At 34.0% G+C, this 21,165-nt stretch overlaps 1 protein-coding gene across 1 annotated transcript in view; it reads right to left on the bottom strand.

Moving 5' to 3' along the window:
• The window catches only part of DNAJC1 (DnaJ heat shock protein family (Hsp40) member C1), a 193,601-nt gene that overhangs the window by 101,802 nt on the left and 70,634 nt on the right, over positions 1–21,165 (bottom strand). Inside the window, exons 2-7 of the mRNA XM_040248587.1 lie at positions 20,732–20,833; positions 20,194–20,240; positions 13,718–13,883; positions 12,786–12,883; positions 11,755–11,848; positions 2,021–2,111 (exon numbers count right to left, since the gene is read on the bottom strand). Coding sequence (XP_040104521.1) covers positions 2,021–2,111; positions 11,755–11,848; positions 12,786–12,883; positions 13,718–13,883; positions 20,194–20,240; positions 20,732–20,833 — 598 coding nt within the window. The remainder of the gene's footprint in view (positions 1–2,020; positions 2,112–11,754; positions 11,849–12,785; positions 12,884–13,717; positions 13,884–20,193; positions 20,241–20,731; positions 20,834–21,165) is intronic.

Genomic DNA, 21,165 nt, shown 5'->3' with positions numbered 1-21,165 from the left:
TGAAGGAAGAGGATGGGGGGCCATGATCCAAGGAACATGGGGGCCTTGAGAAGCTGGAAAAGGAATCAGCCTTGAGTGATAACCTTGACTCTAGCCCAGTGAGACTCATGTCTGACTTCTGACCCACATAACTGTATGATAATGCAGTTGTATTTAAGCCACTAAATCTGTGGCCATTTGTTATAGCAACAATAGAAAACTAACACTGGGATCATCTATTCCCACGTGGTTTTTTGACAGATAAGGAAACGAAAATAAAATCCTCAAAGTCACACATTTAGGTAGTGGCAATGGACTCTGGTTTTGGAGACAAAATAATTCTCCTTTATTCTCAAACTATGGTTGGTGTTTAGGTAAAGGCAGAAAGCTAGACTTTCACTTTATGCAGGGTAATTGCCATAGCTATTTTTCTATATATTGAAAGTGTGAACTGCATGGGCATACTAATAACACAGTTGCTCTTTTCCAGCTTCATTTGGCTAAATGACTTCTGCGGGCTGCATGAACAGCTAAGGCATGCAAGTTATTCTGTAAATCTCACATGCTGCGTATTTATATACATTTGTAGGTGTGAAGTGACTGAGTATTAAGAGTGTTTGTACAGTTTTCTGTGCCCACATTAGTCCATATCACTTCTCTAGGAAATCTAGGTAGATTGAGGGGAATGAAGTTTGAACCAAGAACATTCATATTGAAATTAAAAATAAAAAAGAAGACTTCCCCTCCATGAATTCAATCAACGGTTACCTATTAAGCACCTACTGTGTGCCAGGGGTTCTTTAAGGTCCTTAGATAGTCATAACATTGAAGAAAATAGATAAAATCCTTACTCTCATGAAGCTTATTTTCCACTGGGAGGACCAGATGGTAAACAAAATTAATTTATAAATTAATGTTGCTGCTGCTAAGTCACTTCAGTCGTGTCCAACTCTGTGCAACCCCATAGATGGCAGCACACCAGGCTCCCTCGTCCCTGGGATTCTCCAGGCAAGAAGACTGCAGTGGGCTGCCATTTCCTTCTCCAATGCATGAAAGTGAAAAGTGAAAGTGAAGTCGCTCAGTTGTGTCTGACTCTTCGCGACCCCATGGACTGCAGCCTACCAGGCTCCTCCGTCCATGGGATTTTCCAGGCAAGAGTACTGGGGTGGGGTGCCATTGCCTTCTCTGAAATTAATGTTGAGTAGTATTAAATGCTCTGGATAAAAATAAAACCATGTTAAAAAAAAAAAAACATTATAAAAGGAAGAATGTGTGGGAAGGATGTAGATATAGAAAATTAGAATGACCAGAGCTGGGAAAATGCCTTCTTTAACAGTATGTTCAGCTCTTCCTAAAATCAGCAAGAACTGTCTCTAGTGTTTGGTGGAAGCATACTGATACTTTAGTCAAGGTTTTTCATGTTATATAACAATAATACAAATGAAACAAAGACTTTCAAAACAAAAATCATTGACATTTTCAGGCTTACAGCAAGTTGGTGATCCGCACTAAATATTAATGACAACTGCAGCACTGGAGTGTTTTAAGGACTTTCTAGATTTTAGATGCCTCCCAGATTAAAGGGGGCTTTCCTGGTGGCTCAGATGGTGAAGAATATGCCTGCAATGCAGGAGACCCAGGTTCAGTCTCCAGGTCAGGAAGATCCCCTGGAGAAGGGAATGGCTACCTACTCCAGTATTCCTGCCTGGAGAATCCCATGAACGAGGAACCTGGTGGGCTATGATCCATGGGGTCACAGAGAGTCAGACACAACTGAGCAACTAAGCACACAAACATAAAGATGAAAGGAACTATATGACTCCATGATAATTTTATTCCTCCTTCTGATACTGAGTTGTGGGTGGTTCAGAAATTACTAATATAGTATTTTGCACATGTAGTACATTAAGTGCAAGTAAGTCTAGAGAGTAGCAGAAAGCACAGAAAATTTAATTATTACTGAATTTAAGGAAAAATCCAAATTTAAATAATCAGTTTTATATAATATAGCTAATATAGTAAGACAATGTTTAAAACTCACTTTGAAGGGTTTCAAGTTCAGCTCTTGTCAATTCATCTTCCTTTTCCTTCAATCTTGTTTCTTTATATTTAGCATAAAACTGCCCAGCATCCTGAAAAAATAAGTTACAAATAAATTAACATAAAAGTCAGTTTCCTTTGATGGTATTTTCCACATAACTTCAATTTAAAGCAGCATATTCATTTAATAAGTAGTTTTCCTCTGTTTATGTTTTCAAATTTAATGATGAAGAGGAGAAATAGAATAAGCAGTTCTCTATGATTTATCTCTCTCAGAGAACTAATGAAAGCCAGAAATTACATGAGTGTATTAAATATGTTTAAGTAAGGCCTTTTCTCTCAGAAACGTAAGGGAGGTATTCTCTTCCCGTTTTTTTTCTATTGCATATTTTCTCAATATTGTGTATGGACAGAAATCAGAAAAAAACACTTGCTGCACTTTATTATTTGATAGTACAGTAAATTATATTATTGTGACAAAGTACAAACAGTATTTTCATATTCAACTCCAAAAGATTTTCAAAATCACTATATGCAAATCTGATTATGAAACATCTATGACCACGTCGATACAAGTGAAAGATGTCACTCCATTGAGAGTTGAGGATTGAGAACACATACTGTATGCAAATACTTAGGTGTCAAGACACAACGGCTAAAGTCTCAAGGAGGGGCATTTACGATAGGTGAGACTTTAGCAGAGTACCAAAAAAAAGACTAGGCCTTCAATAATCACAGACATGGAAATAAACAAGTTGGTGTTCCCGGCATATGAAGTTCCTAACAGTGAAAAAAGCAAAACCAGATCATTTTTCAACACCTCTTGACTCAAACTTCTTCTATTCTATAACAGTACTTCAAGCTGCCAAGCTACACTGTGCTATGCCTCTATGTCTTTCTATATGTTTTGCCTTCTAACTAGAGTATTTTGCTCCCCTATCTTTTTTCTTAAGAACTCCTATTCATCCTTGAAAACCCTATTCAAGCATCACTCCTCTTGTGCAAATCTTTCTGACCTTCCCTGGAACACTAATCCTTTCCTGTATACTGCTTCTGTATTTAAACTTATCTCTATGGTTGCTTGTATTGCAGTATTCTCTCCTAGAAAATGAGAAATTTGAGACAAGGGAACTTGCATGCTCAGAGCATAGTATCTAGAATCCAGAAGGCACTCAATAAGTGTTTTTGAACTGAACTAGATTGAAAGATGTGAGAAATTTGTAAAGAAAGAAATGAAAGAGCTTGATGACTGACTGGTATGGAATAAGAAAAGGAGAGATATCAAGGATAACTCTAGGGTAACATTCCCAGACTTTGTGATTCCTAGAGCAGATAAATTATAGACCCTTCTGACAGGGTTTCATTTCTGCAGGAAGTGAAGGAATAAACTCAATCCTTGGTCTACCACAATTCAGATGGAAATGCATCAACACTTAAACCACAGAATGGGATTCTCTTTTCAGCCATGCCTATCCAAATTAAAGCTTTCTCCTGGGGTCTTTGAAGAGCACAGATGTCATACACCTGACTTACTCATCCTCCCATGCCCATATATACTTTAAATTTCAACAGAGGTTCAGGTTAAGAATTTACAGTCCTTTAACATTCCCTGCACCCTCAGAAAGATTGTTCAGTTTTTTTTTTTTTCCCATAAGACAGCTCTAATAGCACTTAGTTGCCTTTATTCGAAACAGTCATTAGATTGTATTGTGACAGCTGTCATATCACTCTGCATTAATTAAAAAAAAATCAAATTGGTGAATTTTTGTGTAGTCATTTTAGTATTGAAGATGGAAGGAGAAAAGCAACATTTTTTGCATATTAGGGTTTATTATTTCAAGAGAGGTAAAAATGCAACTGAAATGCAAAAAAAAAAAAGATTTGTACGATGAATGGAGAAGGTGCTGTGACTGATGGAATATGTCAGAAATGGTTTGTGAAGTTTCATGCCGGAGATTTCTTACAGGATGATGCTCCACAGTCAGGTGGACCAGTTGAAGCTGACAGTGATCACATAGAGACATTAACTGAGAACATCAATACTGTACCACGCAGGACACAGCCGACCTACTCAAAATATCCAGATCAAGTGCTGAAAATCATTCGTACTAGCTTGGCTGTGTTAATGGATTTGATGTGTGGGAGCCACACAAGTTAAGCAAAGAAAACCTTGACTATATTTCTGCATGGGATTCTGTACTGAAACGTAACAAAGTCATTTCATTTTTAAAACAACTTGTGACAGGCAATTAAAAGTGGATACTGTTCAATCATTTGGAACAGAAGAGACTGTAATAAGTGATGAACCATCACCAACTACACCAAATTCCAATCTTCATCCAAAGAAAGTAATGTGTATATGGTGGGACTGGAAGGGAGTCCTCTATTATGAGCTCCTTCCAGAAAACCAAATGATTAATCCCAACAAGTACTGCACTCAGTTAGACCAACTGAAGGCAGCACTGGACAAAAAGTGTCTGGAATTAGTCAACAGAAAATACATAATATTCCATCAGGATACCAGGAGATTATGTGTTTCTTTGACTATCAGGCAAAAACTGTTACAGCTTAGCTAGGAAGTTCTGATTCATCCGCTGTTTTCACCAGACATTGTACCTTCAGATTTCCATTTATTTTGATCTTTAAAAATTCACTTAAGGGAAAAAATTTCTATTCCCTGGAAGACTCGAAAAGGCACCTAGAACAGCTTTTTGCTCAAAAAGATAAGTTTTGAGAAGATGGAATCATGAAGTTGCCTGAAAAAATGGCAGAAGGTAGTGGAACACACTGCTCATAAAGTTCTTAGTGAAAATGAAAAATGTGTCTTTTTACTTAAAAAGCAAAAGTCCTTTATGACCAACCCAAATTGTAAAGAGAGAGTAGTGCTCACACAACATTCTATTTGTTTCCCCACATTTCCTTATTCTCTTGAGATGACATGAGATTATGGGGCTAGTTTTGGGCAGGCTATGGTTAGAAATATGGATCACTTCAAACCAAATACCAAAAAAGGCTGTGTAAACCTCCAGTTCTCACTCCTGCCATAGAGAGCAAGGAAGCCACAGGCCCTAGATGCATTCAGCCAAAAGATGGTGAAGACATCATTATTCTGAGTCCCTAAGTGGCAAGTTAGAGCAGCATGTCTCCTTATGATACGTAAGTGGAAGACACTGGAAACAAAGTTCAAGTCACTGGAATTTTAAGATAATCTGCACCTTACCATAGTCTATCCTGGTTGATAGATATCCCTTATTACAAACCTTTCTTTTTAACATTATTGAAACATATTTAAGTGATAAAAATACCATGCTGAACTGGGATTGCTTCTCATGTTTCAGTTTACTTTTCCTTCTCCACATAAATTTTAAAATATTAAACCATCCAAAAAAAAAAAAATCTTAGAAAAGAAGCGGGTTAAATTCAGAGTGGCACGAGCAGGAAAACTGCCCCCACGGAAGAGCCCTGCTCAGGCACTCAGTCATGTGTGGCTTTTCACGACCCCGTGGACTGCAGCCCACCAGGCGCCTCTGTCCACGGGATTTTCCAGGCAAGGATACTGGAGTGGGGTGCCATTTCCCCCTCCAGGAAGAACTCTGAAGAGAGGTAGGTGCAAGAAGGATGGAGGACACTCCATTGCTCTTTGTGTGACAGCACGTATCTCTTGTTTGAAGCTTACATATAACCTTCAACACAGCAGAATATCGTTTAAGAGCAGTTTTGAAAATCTGCCCACAAATTCTACTACTTTATTATTAAATTTTGTTCTCCAACTGACTGATACTATAATCTCAGAATTACACGTAATGTGTAATTACGTACAATGTAGAAAATTACTTCCCTGGTGGCTCAGACAGTAAACAGTTTGCCTGCAATGTGGCAGACCCAGGTTCAATCCCTGGGTTGGGAAGATCCGCTGAGAAGGGACTGGCAACCCACTCCAGTGTTCTTGCCTGGAGAGTCCCATGGACAGAGGAGCTTGGTGGGCTAGAGTCCATGGGGTCGCAGAGAGTCATGTCCAGCTCTGAAGTGACTTAGCATGCACATAATCTAAAGAGTTACATGTAACATGTAACTACATACAATGTATAAAATTACAGTGAAGAGTATAAGAAAACTTCTAAATTTCATACTTTGAATAAGAGTCAGTTTTTCTTTGTACAGAACTATAATAATACTGAGTTCACAAGAGTAATAAAAATAAAACAGAAAACAAGAAGCTCTGTTTTCCTGTGCCTCAGTCGGTATATTCTAAGAGACAGAAGGCCCACAGTGACTTTTCCATTTGGGCTAACAGACAAAAGAGACCACAGAAGCCATCTCTTCAGCCCCAACTCAATGCAAGAATCCTCTACAAGTTTTATAAAAGAGAATGTAAGATCAGATAGCTTACTCGCAGACCATGAGACTAGTTACAAGCTAACTATCCAGCAGCGGAAAAAACTTAGCCTTTCGTAGCTTTTACATTTCTTATATTTTAAATTTATTTTCCTCTGCTTCAAGATTCATTTCTACCATGAACTAATTGTGTCACTTTGGGCAAACGGTCTCACCAATCTGGGTCTTAAGTATTTTTTCAGCTATAAAATATGGATGAGGCTGTGTGTCTCTAACATCCTACCTAACTAACATTTTGTGGTTTGAAAATCTTTTCTACGTAACTCTACTTTATATTCTGTCTTTGACCTCTGAATAATTGCATCTTATGGCCTCTTTTCAGAGGGTGGAAGGAATGGAATCTTTGTTATGCTGTGAGGTCTTTCCAATTCTCCTGTATCCCTTTGTCCTTCTGTAGCAGTAGTTTCAGCCTTATAAAAATTCAGATGAGTTTTCCCAAACTTTTTCACTGGTTTATGTATTCTCTATGTAAAGTGTGCTTGTCTGCAAAATTTTTCAAAAAGTTCTAAGAATACTAAAAAAGCAAGCTTCCTTATCCCTTGGAAAATCTGTGTTTAACTTTGAGCAGAAGGGCAGGCAACTAAGCTTGCTGCAAATGCCTCCTAGTCTTTTAGAAGCTTTTCCTCCTGCTAATTAGCTGTGAATGTTTTGTTTATTTGGTTTCTGTCCCAGCAAGCAGAAGCAAAGGGGTTAGAATGAAGGGCCATGACTGTAGAGAGGGCAACCCCTGGGCTTGTCCAGAGCTGTTTCCATGGAAGAAGCTTCTTGGGAGGGAGGAGGTCTCCCTTTATAAACAGCTGTATAAAGTACAGTATTCCCTTTACTCTCAGGCAACTTTCAATTTAAGGTAAAAGCCACAGCACCACAGAGAAGATTCTTCTGTTTTCTCAGCCACTGCTTCTCAGAAGCCCATAAATCCTAATGGGGTGGACATATGCACGCTGGCAATTTTCTACAATAATTTCTAGTCTGTGTTCATATAAGATCAACTTGGTAGTGAGAAAAGACAGGGGACCAGGACTTAATGATGAGAAAAATGAACAATTTTAGGCAATGAACTCCTAAAGGAGTTGCATGTTTTATAGATTATGTTACTGAGAAATGTAACATAGCAGGTAGAGAGCAATTTAAATGGTGAATTCCCAGAAACATCAAACAAACAAGTGAGCAAATAAATTCTGAATACTTAAGATCTGTTCCACCTCAGAAAAGGTAGAGAACTATGAACTATGATTTAGACTGGTAATTTGTAATTACTTGGGATATTTGGTACTTACTGACTTGTATGAGAAATCGGTGGTGTTAGCAATCTAAATTTTTAATGGGCCTAAAATAAATGAAGCTCCAACACAAACAGCCAGTTAAACTGAAAATATGCACACAGCGCTGGTTATATTTCATCAGTTTTTGCTACTCACATTGCTATGAATATGTTTCAGAATATCTATGATCAAATAAAAAACATCTAAGGGCATTTTGAAGGTTAGAAAATTTTCTTGGGGTTACAGGCTGAATACAGTCCACACGGAAGACTGGTTTAGTCAGATTCCAAGAGATTGTGTGGTCCCTTCTGTTCTGTGAGAACACAGACTGGGAAGATACGGAGTGTCACTAGGGCTATACTTTTAATGTTAAAATTAAATTCTAGCCTGAAAGCACACTATGCCTCTCCTGATACACACCAAGTTCCTTGTTACATTCTAATTCACATTGCATGTCTTCTGTTGATTACTCCATCTGCCTTTTTTGCTGTATAAACACATTCTTCTCAAGTTTCCGAAGTTTCTCTGCAGTCAAGCATTTTACTCTTTAATGTAATGTTCTCTCCAATCTCTATGGACACGTCAATTTACAAACAGTCTCCATATTCTTCTTCTTTGGTTTCTCATTTGACTTTTTACTTTTGCCTATATGAATGATATGGGGATACACATTTTGCTAAATATAGTAATATCCATATGTCTTTTCTTTCAAGATTTTCCAATCTAGGAAATGTTTGGTACTAATAACATCAGATATCTCATATGTGTCACGTATAATCGTTTTCAGTTACTGGTCTCATTCTTCTAATCCACTACATCTTACAGTTTTTCCAATATTTTCTTCAGAGCAAAGGAAAGGAATAAAACCCAGTAATAAAGGTATTAAAGGTACTAAACCTTCTCAAAATGCAAGGGGAACTATCAAAGAAATACTTTTACCTCTACCGTGCTTGATCACAGAACCATTTTGAGTACTGTCTGCCCACTATGCACTTTAACTTTCCTGTTCCTAATAATGTATACAAATCTTTGACAGACCTGTGTGACAGAAACACTTTTCTGTCTCAATGTCCTTTAATAGATTTGTCAGATTTATCTATTAAACTCCTAAATGGCTATATTCAGAGTCTGCTGACTTGGGATATAGTCTTGGATGACAGTAATGGGCTATGTGGTATTTTCTTTTTTAAAAAAGAGCAGTTGCACAATTTTTCCTCAGGTTTTTTCAGTCTCAACATGTGTATTTATATGGGAATTACTATATCTATGAAATTATTTTTGTACACAACTAGTACACAGAGTGGACACTTCACTGTCAAATGGTCTATTCATCTTTCAAGACTTGGCTAAAATTTTCCTTGGTTATCTTAAATAGAGATAATCTTACTTCTCAGAACATTTATAGAAGTCATGGTTTATACTACAGATATGAAGCTTATATATCATATTGTGTCCCAATTATTTTAATTTATGTGATATAAACTCTGACTGTAAGGGCTTTTAAAGTGTCTTGTTCTGATACTGTGTTTAATGAATTTTTACTGAAACTGCTAAACTAATCCTACTGGATAACCAACCATACATGCATGTGAACTGTAATAAAGAATGGATATTTAGAGGAAGAACGGGAAGAAAAAGGTTAAAAATAAAAAGCTGTTGATATGACAACAAAATTTGGGTACAGGTTCTGCAAGTATGAAGGCCATTCACTGGAAGTCTTCAAACCTCTCAATCAAGATGATAGGGATGGTTTATGCAAGAAAAAGGATTCCTACTTAAAAATAAAACAATGGCCCTCTACCACAAAGAGTGGTGAAGAAAACACTGAAGGTCATGTGCATCATTTTTTTAAATACTGAGGGCTCTACTAGGACTCTTACCACCACCATGTTAGTTACCAATCCAGACTGCTTCAGGTAAAAAGGGCTTCCTATAAATTTCATAAGTACCTTATTTAAGAAGATCTCATACAAGTATCACATAAAAACTTCAGTGTTGTCTATAAGGCATATGTATTCATTTTACACAATTCTATGAGTGATAAATTAATACAAAGGTCAAAGAAGATTACAAGGAAAAAAAAAGCAGACAAAATCTAATCCTAATAGCAACTATTCAGTATTGCTTGGCTGATGTTTGTGAAAGTATAAGCTGTATGTTTCTGGATCTGAAATACTTTCACTATTACAATTTGGATCAGAATCAACTATATTGTTTTGGTAGTGAACATGAGAAAGACATTAAACTTCTAATTGATTCAACAGTTTTAGAAGGTTTCTGAAGAGGCTAAAATGTCTTTACAAAATTCCTTATTTTTACAAGTTTTCTACAAATTTGCAATGAGGCAAAACAATAACTTGTAAATCTAAGTCATTTTAATATATTGTTTTTGCAAATTATTCTGCATGCTAACCAAGAAATATGTTAATTTTACCAAATAAACTTTGTTTCAAATGACTTAGATTAAAATTACAAAGTAAGTGGGATGAATTGGGAGACTGACATATATACACTACTATGTATAAAATAGATAACTAAAGAGAACCGACTGTGTAGCACAGAGAACTCTTCTCAGCGCTCTGTGGTGACCTAAATGGGAAGAAAATTCAAAAAAGTGGGGTGGTGCAGTATATGTATACATATAGCTGATTTACTTTGCTGTACAGTAGAAACTAATACAACATCATAAAGCAACTATACTCCAACAAAAGTTTTTTAAAAAATAAATGAAAAAAAGAAAAAAATAAAGTGTTTCAGACTGACACTTTATGTGATATTTATGCTACCTCATGATTAAATTGATCTGTACTCTGATTTGCCTATTACACAGATTCTAAAGCTAGCAAAAAATAATCATTCTCCTAAAAATGTAAGAAATCATGTGGTAAAATATTTTTCTGTCACATCTTCTCACAAATATAACAGTAAGATAAACACATTTTCCCTCTCTTACTAAGTCTTACATATATAGCATACAAGGATTGTGGATTTTTATCCAAATAATACGCTAAACAACTTAAAAAAAACTTTTAAATTACCAAAATACTTCAATTGTCTCTATTAAATGTAAACAAAATAAATGATTCTGTATGCAATAACTATTAAGATAAACTATTTTGACAAAGAACTGGTAAATAATTTCTCAGAAGTTAGGAAGAAACACTAGTAACTTTTAGTTAATTTTCCCTTCAAATATAATTTCCATCATTAGAGGAAAAGAATAAAATATAGAAAGTGGAGTCACTCACTTCCTTAAATGATAAGGAAAAACAGCCACTATATGAAAAAAAGTAAGTAGAGTTAAACAGAAATTATCTCTCGCTCTTGCTCTTTGTGTTTTCTGGAATGAAAACATTTCCTCCAAAATTACAACTGAAGAATTTCAAAATTTGTACACCAAACCATTATATGTTCTTTCAAATATTCTGTTTATGTGTTGGAAATTTTCTAACCAGATGCAATAATTAAAATTAGCAAAATGATAATCTAATGAAATGTGTTATGCTAAATATTTAAAAAAAGAGAAATTGCCATATAAATATGGTGTGTACATTCTATCATTTGACCAAGACTGACTAGCAACAGAAACTTCGATTACAGTATAAGACTAAATATCTGCACTCCTCTTAAAGCTGCAAACAAAATGGTAACCTATGTAGACTTTTGCTTAATTATACAAATACTTACACAAAGTGTTTTTTGCCACACTATTTACTTAAATGCTTTTAAAATAATGGTGACAAGGTATCTGAGTTCTGTTTTTACTGGATATGCCTTAAATGATTAAATTGTTATTGCTTTTTTCTGTCCTACAGGTAGTATTGCTTTTTCCTTTTTTAGTGTCTTGGAATTCTAAGGTGTTCTAAAAGCAACATTAATAGATAGTTAAAGGAACAGATATCTAAATAAATTTTAGAACTATTCTAAACTAGGTTTATACTTATAAAATACTATTCGTTCAATCAGCATTATGAAGCATCTACTGTATATTCAGCCTTCAGATAGCAGGCATAAATTATTTCATGAATAATTAAAATCAACGCAGTAGTATCATACGAAAGAGGTAGATATTTTTTACCTGGATTAGATGAGGCAATGCTTTTAGTGTAAGGCAAAACCAAATTCCCAGCTTGCAGGGAAGCAAATCATGCCACTGTGGTTTCACCAGTAATCTAAAAGCAAAGTACAGAAAGTTGAAAAATAAAATATTTTTATAATAATCATGAACTCTGTTTTGAATGGTTATTTCAACAAAAGAAGTTTTTCAATGAAATATGTATGACAGTTATCATTTAGTCTGACATATTCCATCATGAAATATATTAGTATAACAAATGCAATTATGTATAGTAAGTAAGATAATGTAGGCTAAGGTTTTGGGGAAGGAGACTTGAATAATCAAGTTATAAAGATAAAGGCACAAAAGCCCTCTTTCTAACCTGGACTTCATCAGTTTGGCAAAATGAATTCTTAAGACCTTATGATTACTTCAGTTATAAAAGACTAAACAGCATCACAGTGTCCCCAAGTGCTGACAAGCAGATATGAAGACTGTAGCATAAACAAACCAATACATAAAAATTAATGTCATTTGCAGTTCACTGAAGCATTACTCACTGATGTCATCAGGACAGAAGACAGGCAGAATAGTCTCTGATCTCCATCTCACATTGATCCAGTTCCTGCCCTGCTGTGTGAACTATTTAAACCCTTTATTTCTTCCTATGAATCAATAGGAGAAATGGTGGTATCTCTTTGAGTGCACTGCACATTACTGTCTCTCTACATATTGTCACTCCTGAGTTAAACACTACAGTGATAGATTCTTTTAGTAATATTTTGCTTCTAAAGTTCAGTAGAAAAATTTAAATAAGAATTCAGGGGCTTAATTATTTAAATATATACGAATACTTTACAAAGAGAAAAACCTGTAGAACTTGTCCTTAAAACTAGAATTTGTTTCTTAAAACTATGGAACATTATTAGTCTTTTATAAACTGAATATAGATATAAATGTTGGTATATTTGAAATGGATATAAAGTGGGATCACATTAAAGACGTATTTTAAAACAATCTTGAATTATAAACATGTTTTCATATGTTCCCACCTTTCATTTTTTTCTGAAGCACCAAGTTTTGATACATCCACAGTCTTGCCGCCTGTCTTTTTTTTCTTTTCTCTCTTTTTTCTACTGAGCAGTTCATCCTTAATGTGGAAAAAATCATGGTTACAGGTTATCATTAACATGTACTCTTCAAATGTTATCAAGAGTCTTCTGTGAAGGGTAAACATTATAGAAGAACATTTATGCAAATATATGTAGGGTCCACATGATTAAGTAAAATCATCAATCTTTAACAATAACTGTTGTCATGGTATCCAGTCCTTAAACACACATGAAGTTCAGCACTGTCAGTCATGTGTATCTCCATAGCAATCAAAGTTTTCTAAGAAGAGAAGGCATTCAACTTACTTTTTCTCATTCATCCAACTTTAATAATGTCACTTCAAAAAGAATGAGTAAACAGATGCTAATTCATGAATACTGATAAATATGTTTCTCTTTAGCATATAAATAAAAGCCCACAGCAGGCAGAATAAACTATCAGTCTAACAAAAATGTAATAATTTTTTAACCAATTTATCTCTGAAATTATAAAATTATACTCATTTCAAATTTTACTGAGTTAAAAGCTATTAAAATCATCATTCTAAATCATTTTGCATAAAAAACATGTATATCTAGAAGGTGACAATGAGGAAAACATAGCTCTACCTTCTAATTTTCAGCTCGATATTTACACCTTAACAAAATTTTGTAACAAACTCAAAATGACACATTTTAAAAAAGAAACACTTTCTTCTTATGTCATTGGTTCTTGAAATAGAAGCATCAAATACTAAATGTTGAGTACAAAAGTACTAGAATAAGGAATATATATAAGAAAGCTGAAATTTTTATCAGCTGAAAAAATAAATGTCTAAAATTCCATATAAAATTAAGGAGGCTAGGTCACTTGATTTATTACCAATACTTACCAGTTGTTTTTCCAGGTAGATTGACCAAACCACAGCATAATGACCCACTGTGAGAATAATGAACAAAAGTAATGCCAGCTCAGCATTGCTCATTTTTCTCACCCGCCTGTAGTAGAATACAGGCTGTCGCCAATCTGGAAGTCCATTGATCAGAATATCATCATACCTACAGAAGCAAATAGAACAGTTTTTCATATGGAGTTTAAAACTAAAAGCAAAAAACTTTACTTGTATCAATACTTACACTTAAAAAGAGGAAAGAGAAAAGAATTCCTCCAAAAGTATATAACATTTACACAGATTACCAGCATTACAATGGCCTGTAAATCAAAACATTGCATTCAACCATACACAACCTTCGAAAAGGCACTCAGTGATATACTCTGGATCTGATATTCGGATCTTGTGTTTTTAAACACTCCAACGACATGACTCCTGGAATGACATCCAAACTCAAGGAGCCTTATAGTCCACCTCTCCATCACAGGCTGCAGCGAGGCCCCACCATGAAAGTAAGTGACAAAAGGAAGAATCTCAATGGGAGAAAATCAAGATAAGAGCTCTATTTGCTTCCAAGAATTATATATTAATTGAATCACATTCAGGATAAATTTTCTAGTTAGTGTTTTTATTTGAATCTCAGTATGAGGGTTCAAGGTTGAAATATTTATTTTATCAAAGATTCTTAAAGACATAAAAAGTCTATTAAAAAGGGGCACCTTTTAATTTTATGTTGCTCACATTCTTTTTAAGAATTAAAAACAATACCAAATTAGCAGATGTGGAAACAACCAATTTCTCAATAAAACTGTTTATTTGTAAACATTTAGGTAGCAGTTTCCTCACATTTTTTTGTCTTTGCTGAAAGGGAAGAACAACAAATTTCCTGGTAATTCACTTTAAATCAACTTTCTTTAGAATAAGATTTCAACTGAATTTAAATTTACCCACCAGACATTATGGAGGCAAATATTTTTAATGTTAAAAATAAGGAGTAACATTTATGACTGTAAAACTCAAAATGGTCTAATGCAAATACTGTATGTTCAAAACACACAACCTGTTAATCTTAGTTGAACACAACTCATTAAATATTCTAATCACACTATTTCCAGAATTAAATCTTCACTGAAAGGCCTAATTTGGTGCAACACATTGACCAAAATATTTTAATTAAAAATATTCTGAGTTAGTCGCAAGCCTAATTACAGGAATAGAAATAGGGCCTATATTGTCAGGCAGGTCAGTAGAACTCAGTAGTAGGTTTTTCTCAAGTAAATTGACCGATCTACGAATAATAGCGCAGCTGCTAAACTGCCAGTCTTGACATGTAAATCAATTTAAATGCAACAACTGCAGTAGCTACTTTGATAGTTATTAAATTGATACCTTAGAGATATGCTTAAAAAAATAAAGCAGAGCATTTATTACAGGCAACTTCTTTTTTCAGTAGAAAAATACTGGTTATAAATTCAAAATATAATTTATTGGACTATCTAGAAAACCTTTTAGGATCAACTTAGATTATTAAAAATAATGGCAGATCAGAATAACCAATGTTCAAAGTAAAGGACATTAGTGGTACTAAACTCTTAAAGGCAGGCAAACTTTATAGTATATAAGAATCTGGTAATTAAAATATGGTTATATAGTAGCTGAGCCAAAGTTTGATGTTAAATATTCTTTTTCAATATTTATATAGCTATTTTTGAACACAAATATATAACATGACTTTATCAAAAGTTATCATTCCTGTCCTTCAAAATTTATATTTAAATCTATTGCTAAAAACTGACTCATTTTAAATTACCAACATATTGGTAAAAACGGTTTCAAGTGATATAACGTAAGATTACAATATCTGAATGAAGTCCAATAAAGAAAGGCCTGAATTTATTCTAAAATCTACATTCTACTTCAGATTTGTTGAGGAAAAAGGGGCGAATATAATTATTTTCAGCTAATCTCTCCCAGGAAATAACTTCAAGTAAAAAGTGTGGCTATTAATAAAGAACATCTAAGAAAGTGGTGACAGTTCCCTAGGAGCATTACTGTTAAACTTGTTTTAGATCTAAATAGTATTAGAAGAAAACGCAGCTGAACTCATAGCTATGAATCTTGTATCATATACTTTATCACCATTGAAATGCTATGTATCTGTTAATAGCTACTATTTTCTACCCCACATATAAATTGTATTTAGTGCACAGCTAAATTCAAGACAGCAGAATCTCATGCACTGAACACATTAAACAAAACTAGATATTTACTAGGCTATGTCTGCCACTCCAAACAACAGTTTCCAAGGATTAAGCTTAGAATCAATGCTCTATTGATTTTACTATCAATGAACATTATGGCTCACACGACTGGCCATTTTAACGGAAGATAGCTTCTATTATAGTTCACTTTTTAGCGTATATGCTGTTAAAAGATAAATCACTGCTTTCCTGAAACACTGAAAAAATAAAGATATCCTTAAAATACACAGAAAATATATTCATAAGTTATTTAAGAAAAAATATGTTGATAACACAAAACATCACTATTATTCTTTTTCTATATCTAACACATAATACTGTTAAAATAATTAAGCTCATACAAACTACTCTTAACAATTTGTTAAAATCAGATTAAGAATGTACATACATATGAATATTATAAGAAAATACAAAAGTAAACTTCTTTGATGAAAATATCACTAATGTAAAAAAATATGAAACTATAAAGGCATCATTTTAGAAATTAAAAATATTAATTGATCTATTCCATACATCCAACATATAGCCTAATAGATGTTTATTTCATTTGATTTTCTAAAATGTATATGATGAACATAATAATGGTTATATAATCATTAGTGAGTTCCATTTTATAGTCATCAAATGACTATATTTAATTCATCAAATATATTTAGCCCAATATAAACATAAAAAGCAAATAAAAAAATGTTTAAATTCCAAGAAAAATTATGTAAATTATCAACATGCTTTGAAATATAAAATAGTAACAAATTAAAATAGAAAACATGTATATTATACAAATAAATATTCAAATAATTCTAGCATTTGCATAAATTGTGAATCTCTCACTGTAAAAAGTTTGAATTTTTAGCTTAAAAGAATAACATCATCTATTTAGGCCACATTTTGAACCTGAGTAAAAACTGTACAAAGATCATAAATAGGAATAGCTTAAATTGATCTTTCCTTTATAAAATGTATATATGTGCCAAAAGTTGTGGTACAGAGCACTTACATTCAACTTTTACAAATATATACCATAAAATAGACCCAAAAAACTAAGCTGCACAAGCGAGTTACCAAAGGAATTTTAAAACAGATTTTAAATAAAAGTAAATGTCCTAATATTACTAAAGCACAACCTAGTGTATGTATGTAGTGCTTAGTATTGTCTCGGTACCTTGTTCCAGCTAACACTGGCAACAGTTTATAATATGGCAGAACATAACTGAACTGCTATTTCCTAAAATAAGGAAGTTACTTAAGGAGTTTAGAAAAGACTTCTTTACTAATCTCCCTTATACTAACTTGTTTTTCATGCTGTAGTCTATGTCTTTAGAAGAAAAAATGGCTTAGAAGTTTACTCATAGTAACACTCTTTAACAATCTACCCAAAAGAAATGAAAAACATTTGTTCAGAGTCTTCTGTGTGAATATACACAGCAGCATTGTTAGACATTGAGATCATTTCCGCTTTTTGGCTATAACTATCAGTTGATGAATGGATAAATGAAAGTGGAATGTGGAATACTATTCAGCAATAAAGAAGGATGAGCTACTGGTATATGCTACAAAATGGACGTACCTCAAAAATATGTTGATAATAGGAAGAAGCCAGATACAAAATACTATTAGATGATTTAATTAATATGAAAAAACACATTTACAGTCACATAAAGGAGATCAGTGATTGCTTGGAGCTGGGATCAGAATGGTAAGTACCTGCTAATGGGCTTGAGGGAGTGTTTAAGGTAATGTTCTAAAACCGGTTGTGGTAGTCTGCACAACTCTGTAAATTTATTAAAAATCATGGATTTGTACACTTAAAATAGGTTAACTGTTATGGTATTCAAATTATACCTAAATAAGGCTGTTTAAAAAATAAAGTTTGCCTGTTCCTTAAAAAAAAAGTCAAAGTGAAGTCGCTCAGTTGTGTCCGACTCTTTGTGACCCCATGGACTGGGGCCTACCAGGCTCCTCTGTCCATGGGATTTTCCAGGCAATAGTACTGGAGTGGATTGCCATTTCCTTCTCCAGCGGATCTTCCCGACCCAGCGATCGAACCCAGGTCTCCCACATTGTAGACAGACGCTTTACCAGCTGAGCCACCAGGGAAGTCCCTTTACAAAAAGGTAATCTATTATTTTATCTGCTTCATTGTTATTCCCTTTTCTACTAAATTTTTTAAATGAGGCTGCTTTCAGTGAAACGACAAGTATTTATAAGGGAAATAAAAAAGTCCATTACAATTCCTGGAAAGTTACACATTTAAAAGCACTTATTAATAAATATTTATAATAAATGACTGCGATACCAAAGAGCATTTGTTAATATTACTATAATACCATCTTCTTTCAAAAGATAAAACTGTGCTTTTTTTTTTTCTAAAGGAATTATAACATTAGGTATTTGTAGAGATGCATTTCTCCTATAAATTTAAATACTCACAGGTCACCTGGCCTCAGGCGCAAGCTTTGGAACAGTGATTCTCAGCTTGATTAGTTACGACTTTTGCCTCAAGGAAAACCAGTTACCAAAGAGTTACTTGTGCCTCAAGGGGTATAAATACTACAGCTGTTTGCGTAACTGTCAGATACATTTTTTTCTACTAACACTCTACAATAAATGCAAAGGGAACTAATCCTAAAAAGAAAATATTTGATGAGCCTGTGTTAATGAAGAAACAATTTATACATGAGAAGTGATTTGTTCTGAAAAGATATAAATAATTTTGGTAACTGGAAGACATTGTTACAAAGTTTACTGACTTAAAATAACAACAAACAAAAAAACAAAATCTGATGCCAGAGATGCAGGAGACTAAATAAAGCTATCTTTACAGACACATTCTTGATGTGTGAAACACAACTAGGGGCTCAGTGAGAGAAACCAACTAGAAAACATGCACAGAGTGACCAACACTTCTTTCAACACACTTCTAGGACGCTTTCAACACTACGGATTATCTCAAACCAGAGGAATGTCTGCTATGGTATCTGGACTGATGCCAGCCCTTGTTATAAAGCAAAGAACAGTTCAAGAGAATATCCTGAGTACCTTGCTTTGCAATCTGACAAACTGAGGTGTTCAAATTAAACTGTTAAAGATGAAAACCAAGAGTGGGAGCTGACACTGTAGGATACAGAATAATTCCAGGGAACACATTTGAAGAAAGATTCAGAATGTCACATGGCATAATGTTTTGGATTTTCTTTGAGATATACTAGCTTTAATAGAGTAATATTTTCAAACTGCAGAGGGTAGCTCACTAGTGTCTCATGAAACCAATTTAGCAGACCACAACCAGCACTGTTTTCAAAAAAAAAAAAAAAAAAACGGTCTAGACTAGCTTAGAATGAAAAATATGTCTTTCACACACAATAAGAAGTATTCTGTGACATTTTTGTTTCAGTTGTGTCTGTGTGTCCTGAAGCATGTTGCAAAATGTATTTTTTACCATGAGTCTGACTTAAAAGAACTCTGAAACGTGTCACAGTAGTATCTACATCCCACACATTTGGAAGAGCAGAAGAAAGGGTTTCTCTGCAAGCTCCTAAGTCAGTAGCAGATAAACCACTGTAAAATCTATTACTACTCTTCTGAAAGGCACCCAGAGACATCTCAGAGAGGGTGCTGCCTCCTGTCTGACGTTCAGCCCTAAATACAGAATTGCTGGAGGAGAGTAAGGGAAGGGGTGGAGGCAAAAGAAGCAGGAGAAAGAAGCAAATATTTTTCTTCTACTCCTATCTTCTATTTACACAAGTCTGTTCTCTCACTCACAAATTAGGTTTATTATTTTGAATATGAGGAAACACCGAGAAAAGGTAATAACTTGAATATCTCTAGTCACCTAATTGAAAAACATTTAAGAAATTGAGGGGGGAAAGACCCCAAGCACAGACAGGAGCAATTACTGATATATCAAAAATGAATAGGCATTTGTTTGAAGTCAAGTGGTATTTGAATTTTCCAGGGCATAGATACTCATGTTAAAAATATCAGCTAATGAAGGCATGATCCTGAAGTCTCTAAGTACTGAATAAACCTAGTGAATATTTTCAGTAGAAATTAACTCTGCTCTAAACATACATTTTAAAAACAATGCATTTCTTGAAAAGGAATGAAAATAAAATAAAAATACTAACACAATAAAATGTTTAATAAGACAATTCTTTTTTTAATAAATAGACATCAAAGTATAACATCGTAATTCAAAAGCAGATGAATACTCACCTCTGCCTTCGTTCATCATCCTTTAAAACTTCATAAATGGCCACCAACTAGATAAAACAGAAGCATCACATTAAAGATACTTTCACCTATAAGGAATCATTTAGGAAGACAGACACACTATAATGCACACGCAAAAAGCCCATGCACTCAGTGAACAGATAAAATCTTAATTATAAGTACCATTTTATGGTTTTGGTAGCACCTTAAGAGGTTAAAAAAGGCTTGATACCAAAATATATCTTTGAGAAAGATGCAAAAGTAATAATTATCTTAACATGTGCTTTTTAAAACTGTAATTTAGAGAAGAAAATTATGACAATTATGACCCTCCCTCCCCAAGAACTGAGATTCTAATATAAAAAAATGCTGATAAAAGCATTATTTTTAAAAAAAAACTGAATAAGTATGTATGCATAATATTTCTAAACTACAATCTCATTTTAAATGGAAACATTCTACATATAGGTTACTGTTTTTACCATAAACATTTATTTATAAATTACCACAAAAATATATAACAACAGCATATTTCACTTACTTGTCTAAATTGAGTTTCCGCATTTTCATCTTTATTCTTGTCTGGATGCAGAGTTAGTGAAAGCTTACGATATGCTTTTCTAATGTCTGCAGATGAAGCATCCTGGATGCAGTAGGGGGGAGGGGAAAAACACAAAGCAAACTTTGTCAGAAAAAGAAATTCCCAGAACCTTGTTAAGATCTGAGAAGACAGCCAACCAAATGCAGGACCCCAGGCAATGTAATTTGAGCAATCAGTCTAACAACCAGGCTATGCAACTAGCCTGACCCACATGACTGAACAATTATTCAATCTAATTTGGCTCTCCTCTTAACTTTTCATTACCATACATTCATTTAAAGAAGACAGTATTTGGCAAAACTTTTCAAACACTTGCCTTCCTAAAATTAACCAATAAATCTTTTTCAGTAATTAAGAGATCAAAAAGAAACAAA

Source organism: Oryx dammah, unplaced genomic scaffold, assembly GCF_014754425.2.
Source record: "Oryx dammah isolate SB20612 unplaced genomic scaffold, SCBI_Odam_1.1 HiC_scaffold_10, whole genome shotgun sequence".
NCBI classification, from domain to species: domain Eukaryota; kingdom Metazoa; phylum Chordata; class Mammalia; order Artiodactyla; family Bovidae; genus Oryx; species Oryx dammah.
This window is presented reverse-complemented; position numbering and strand designations above follow the sequence as displayed.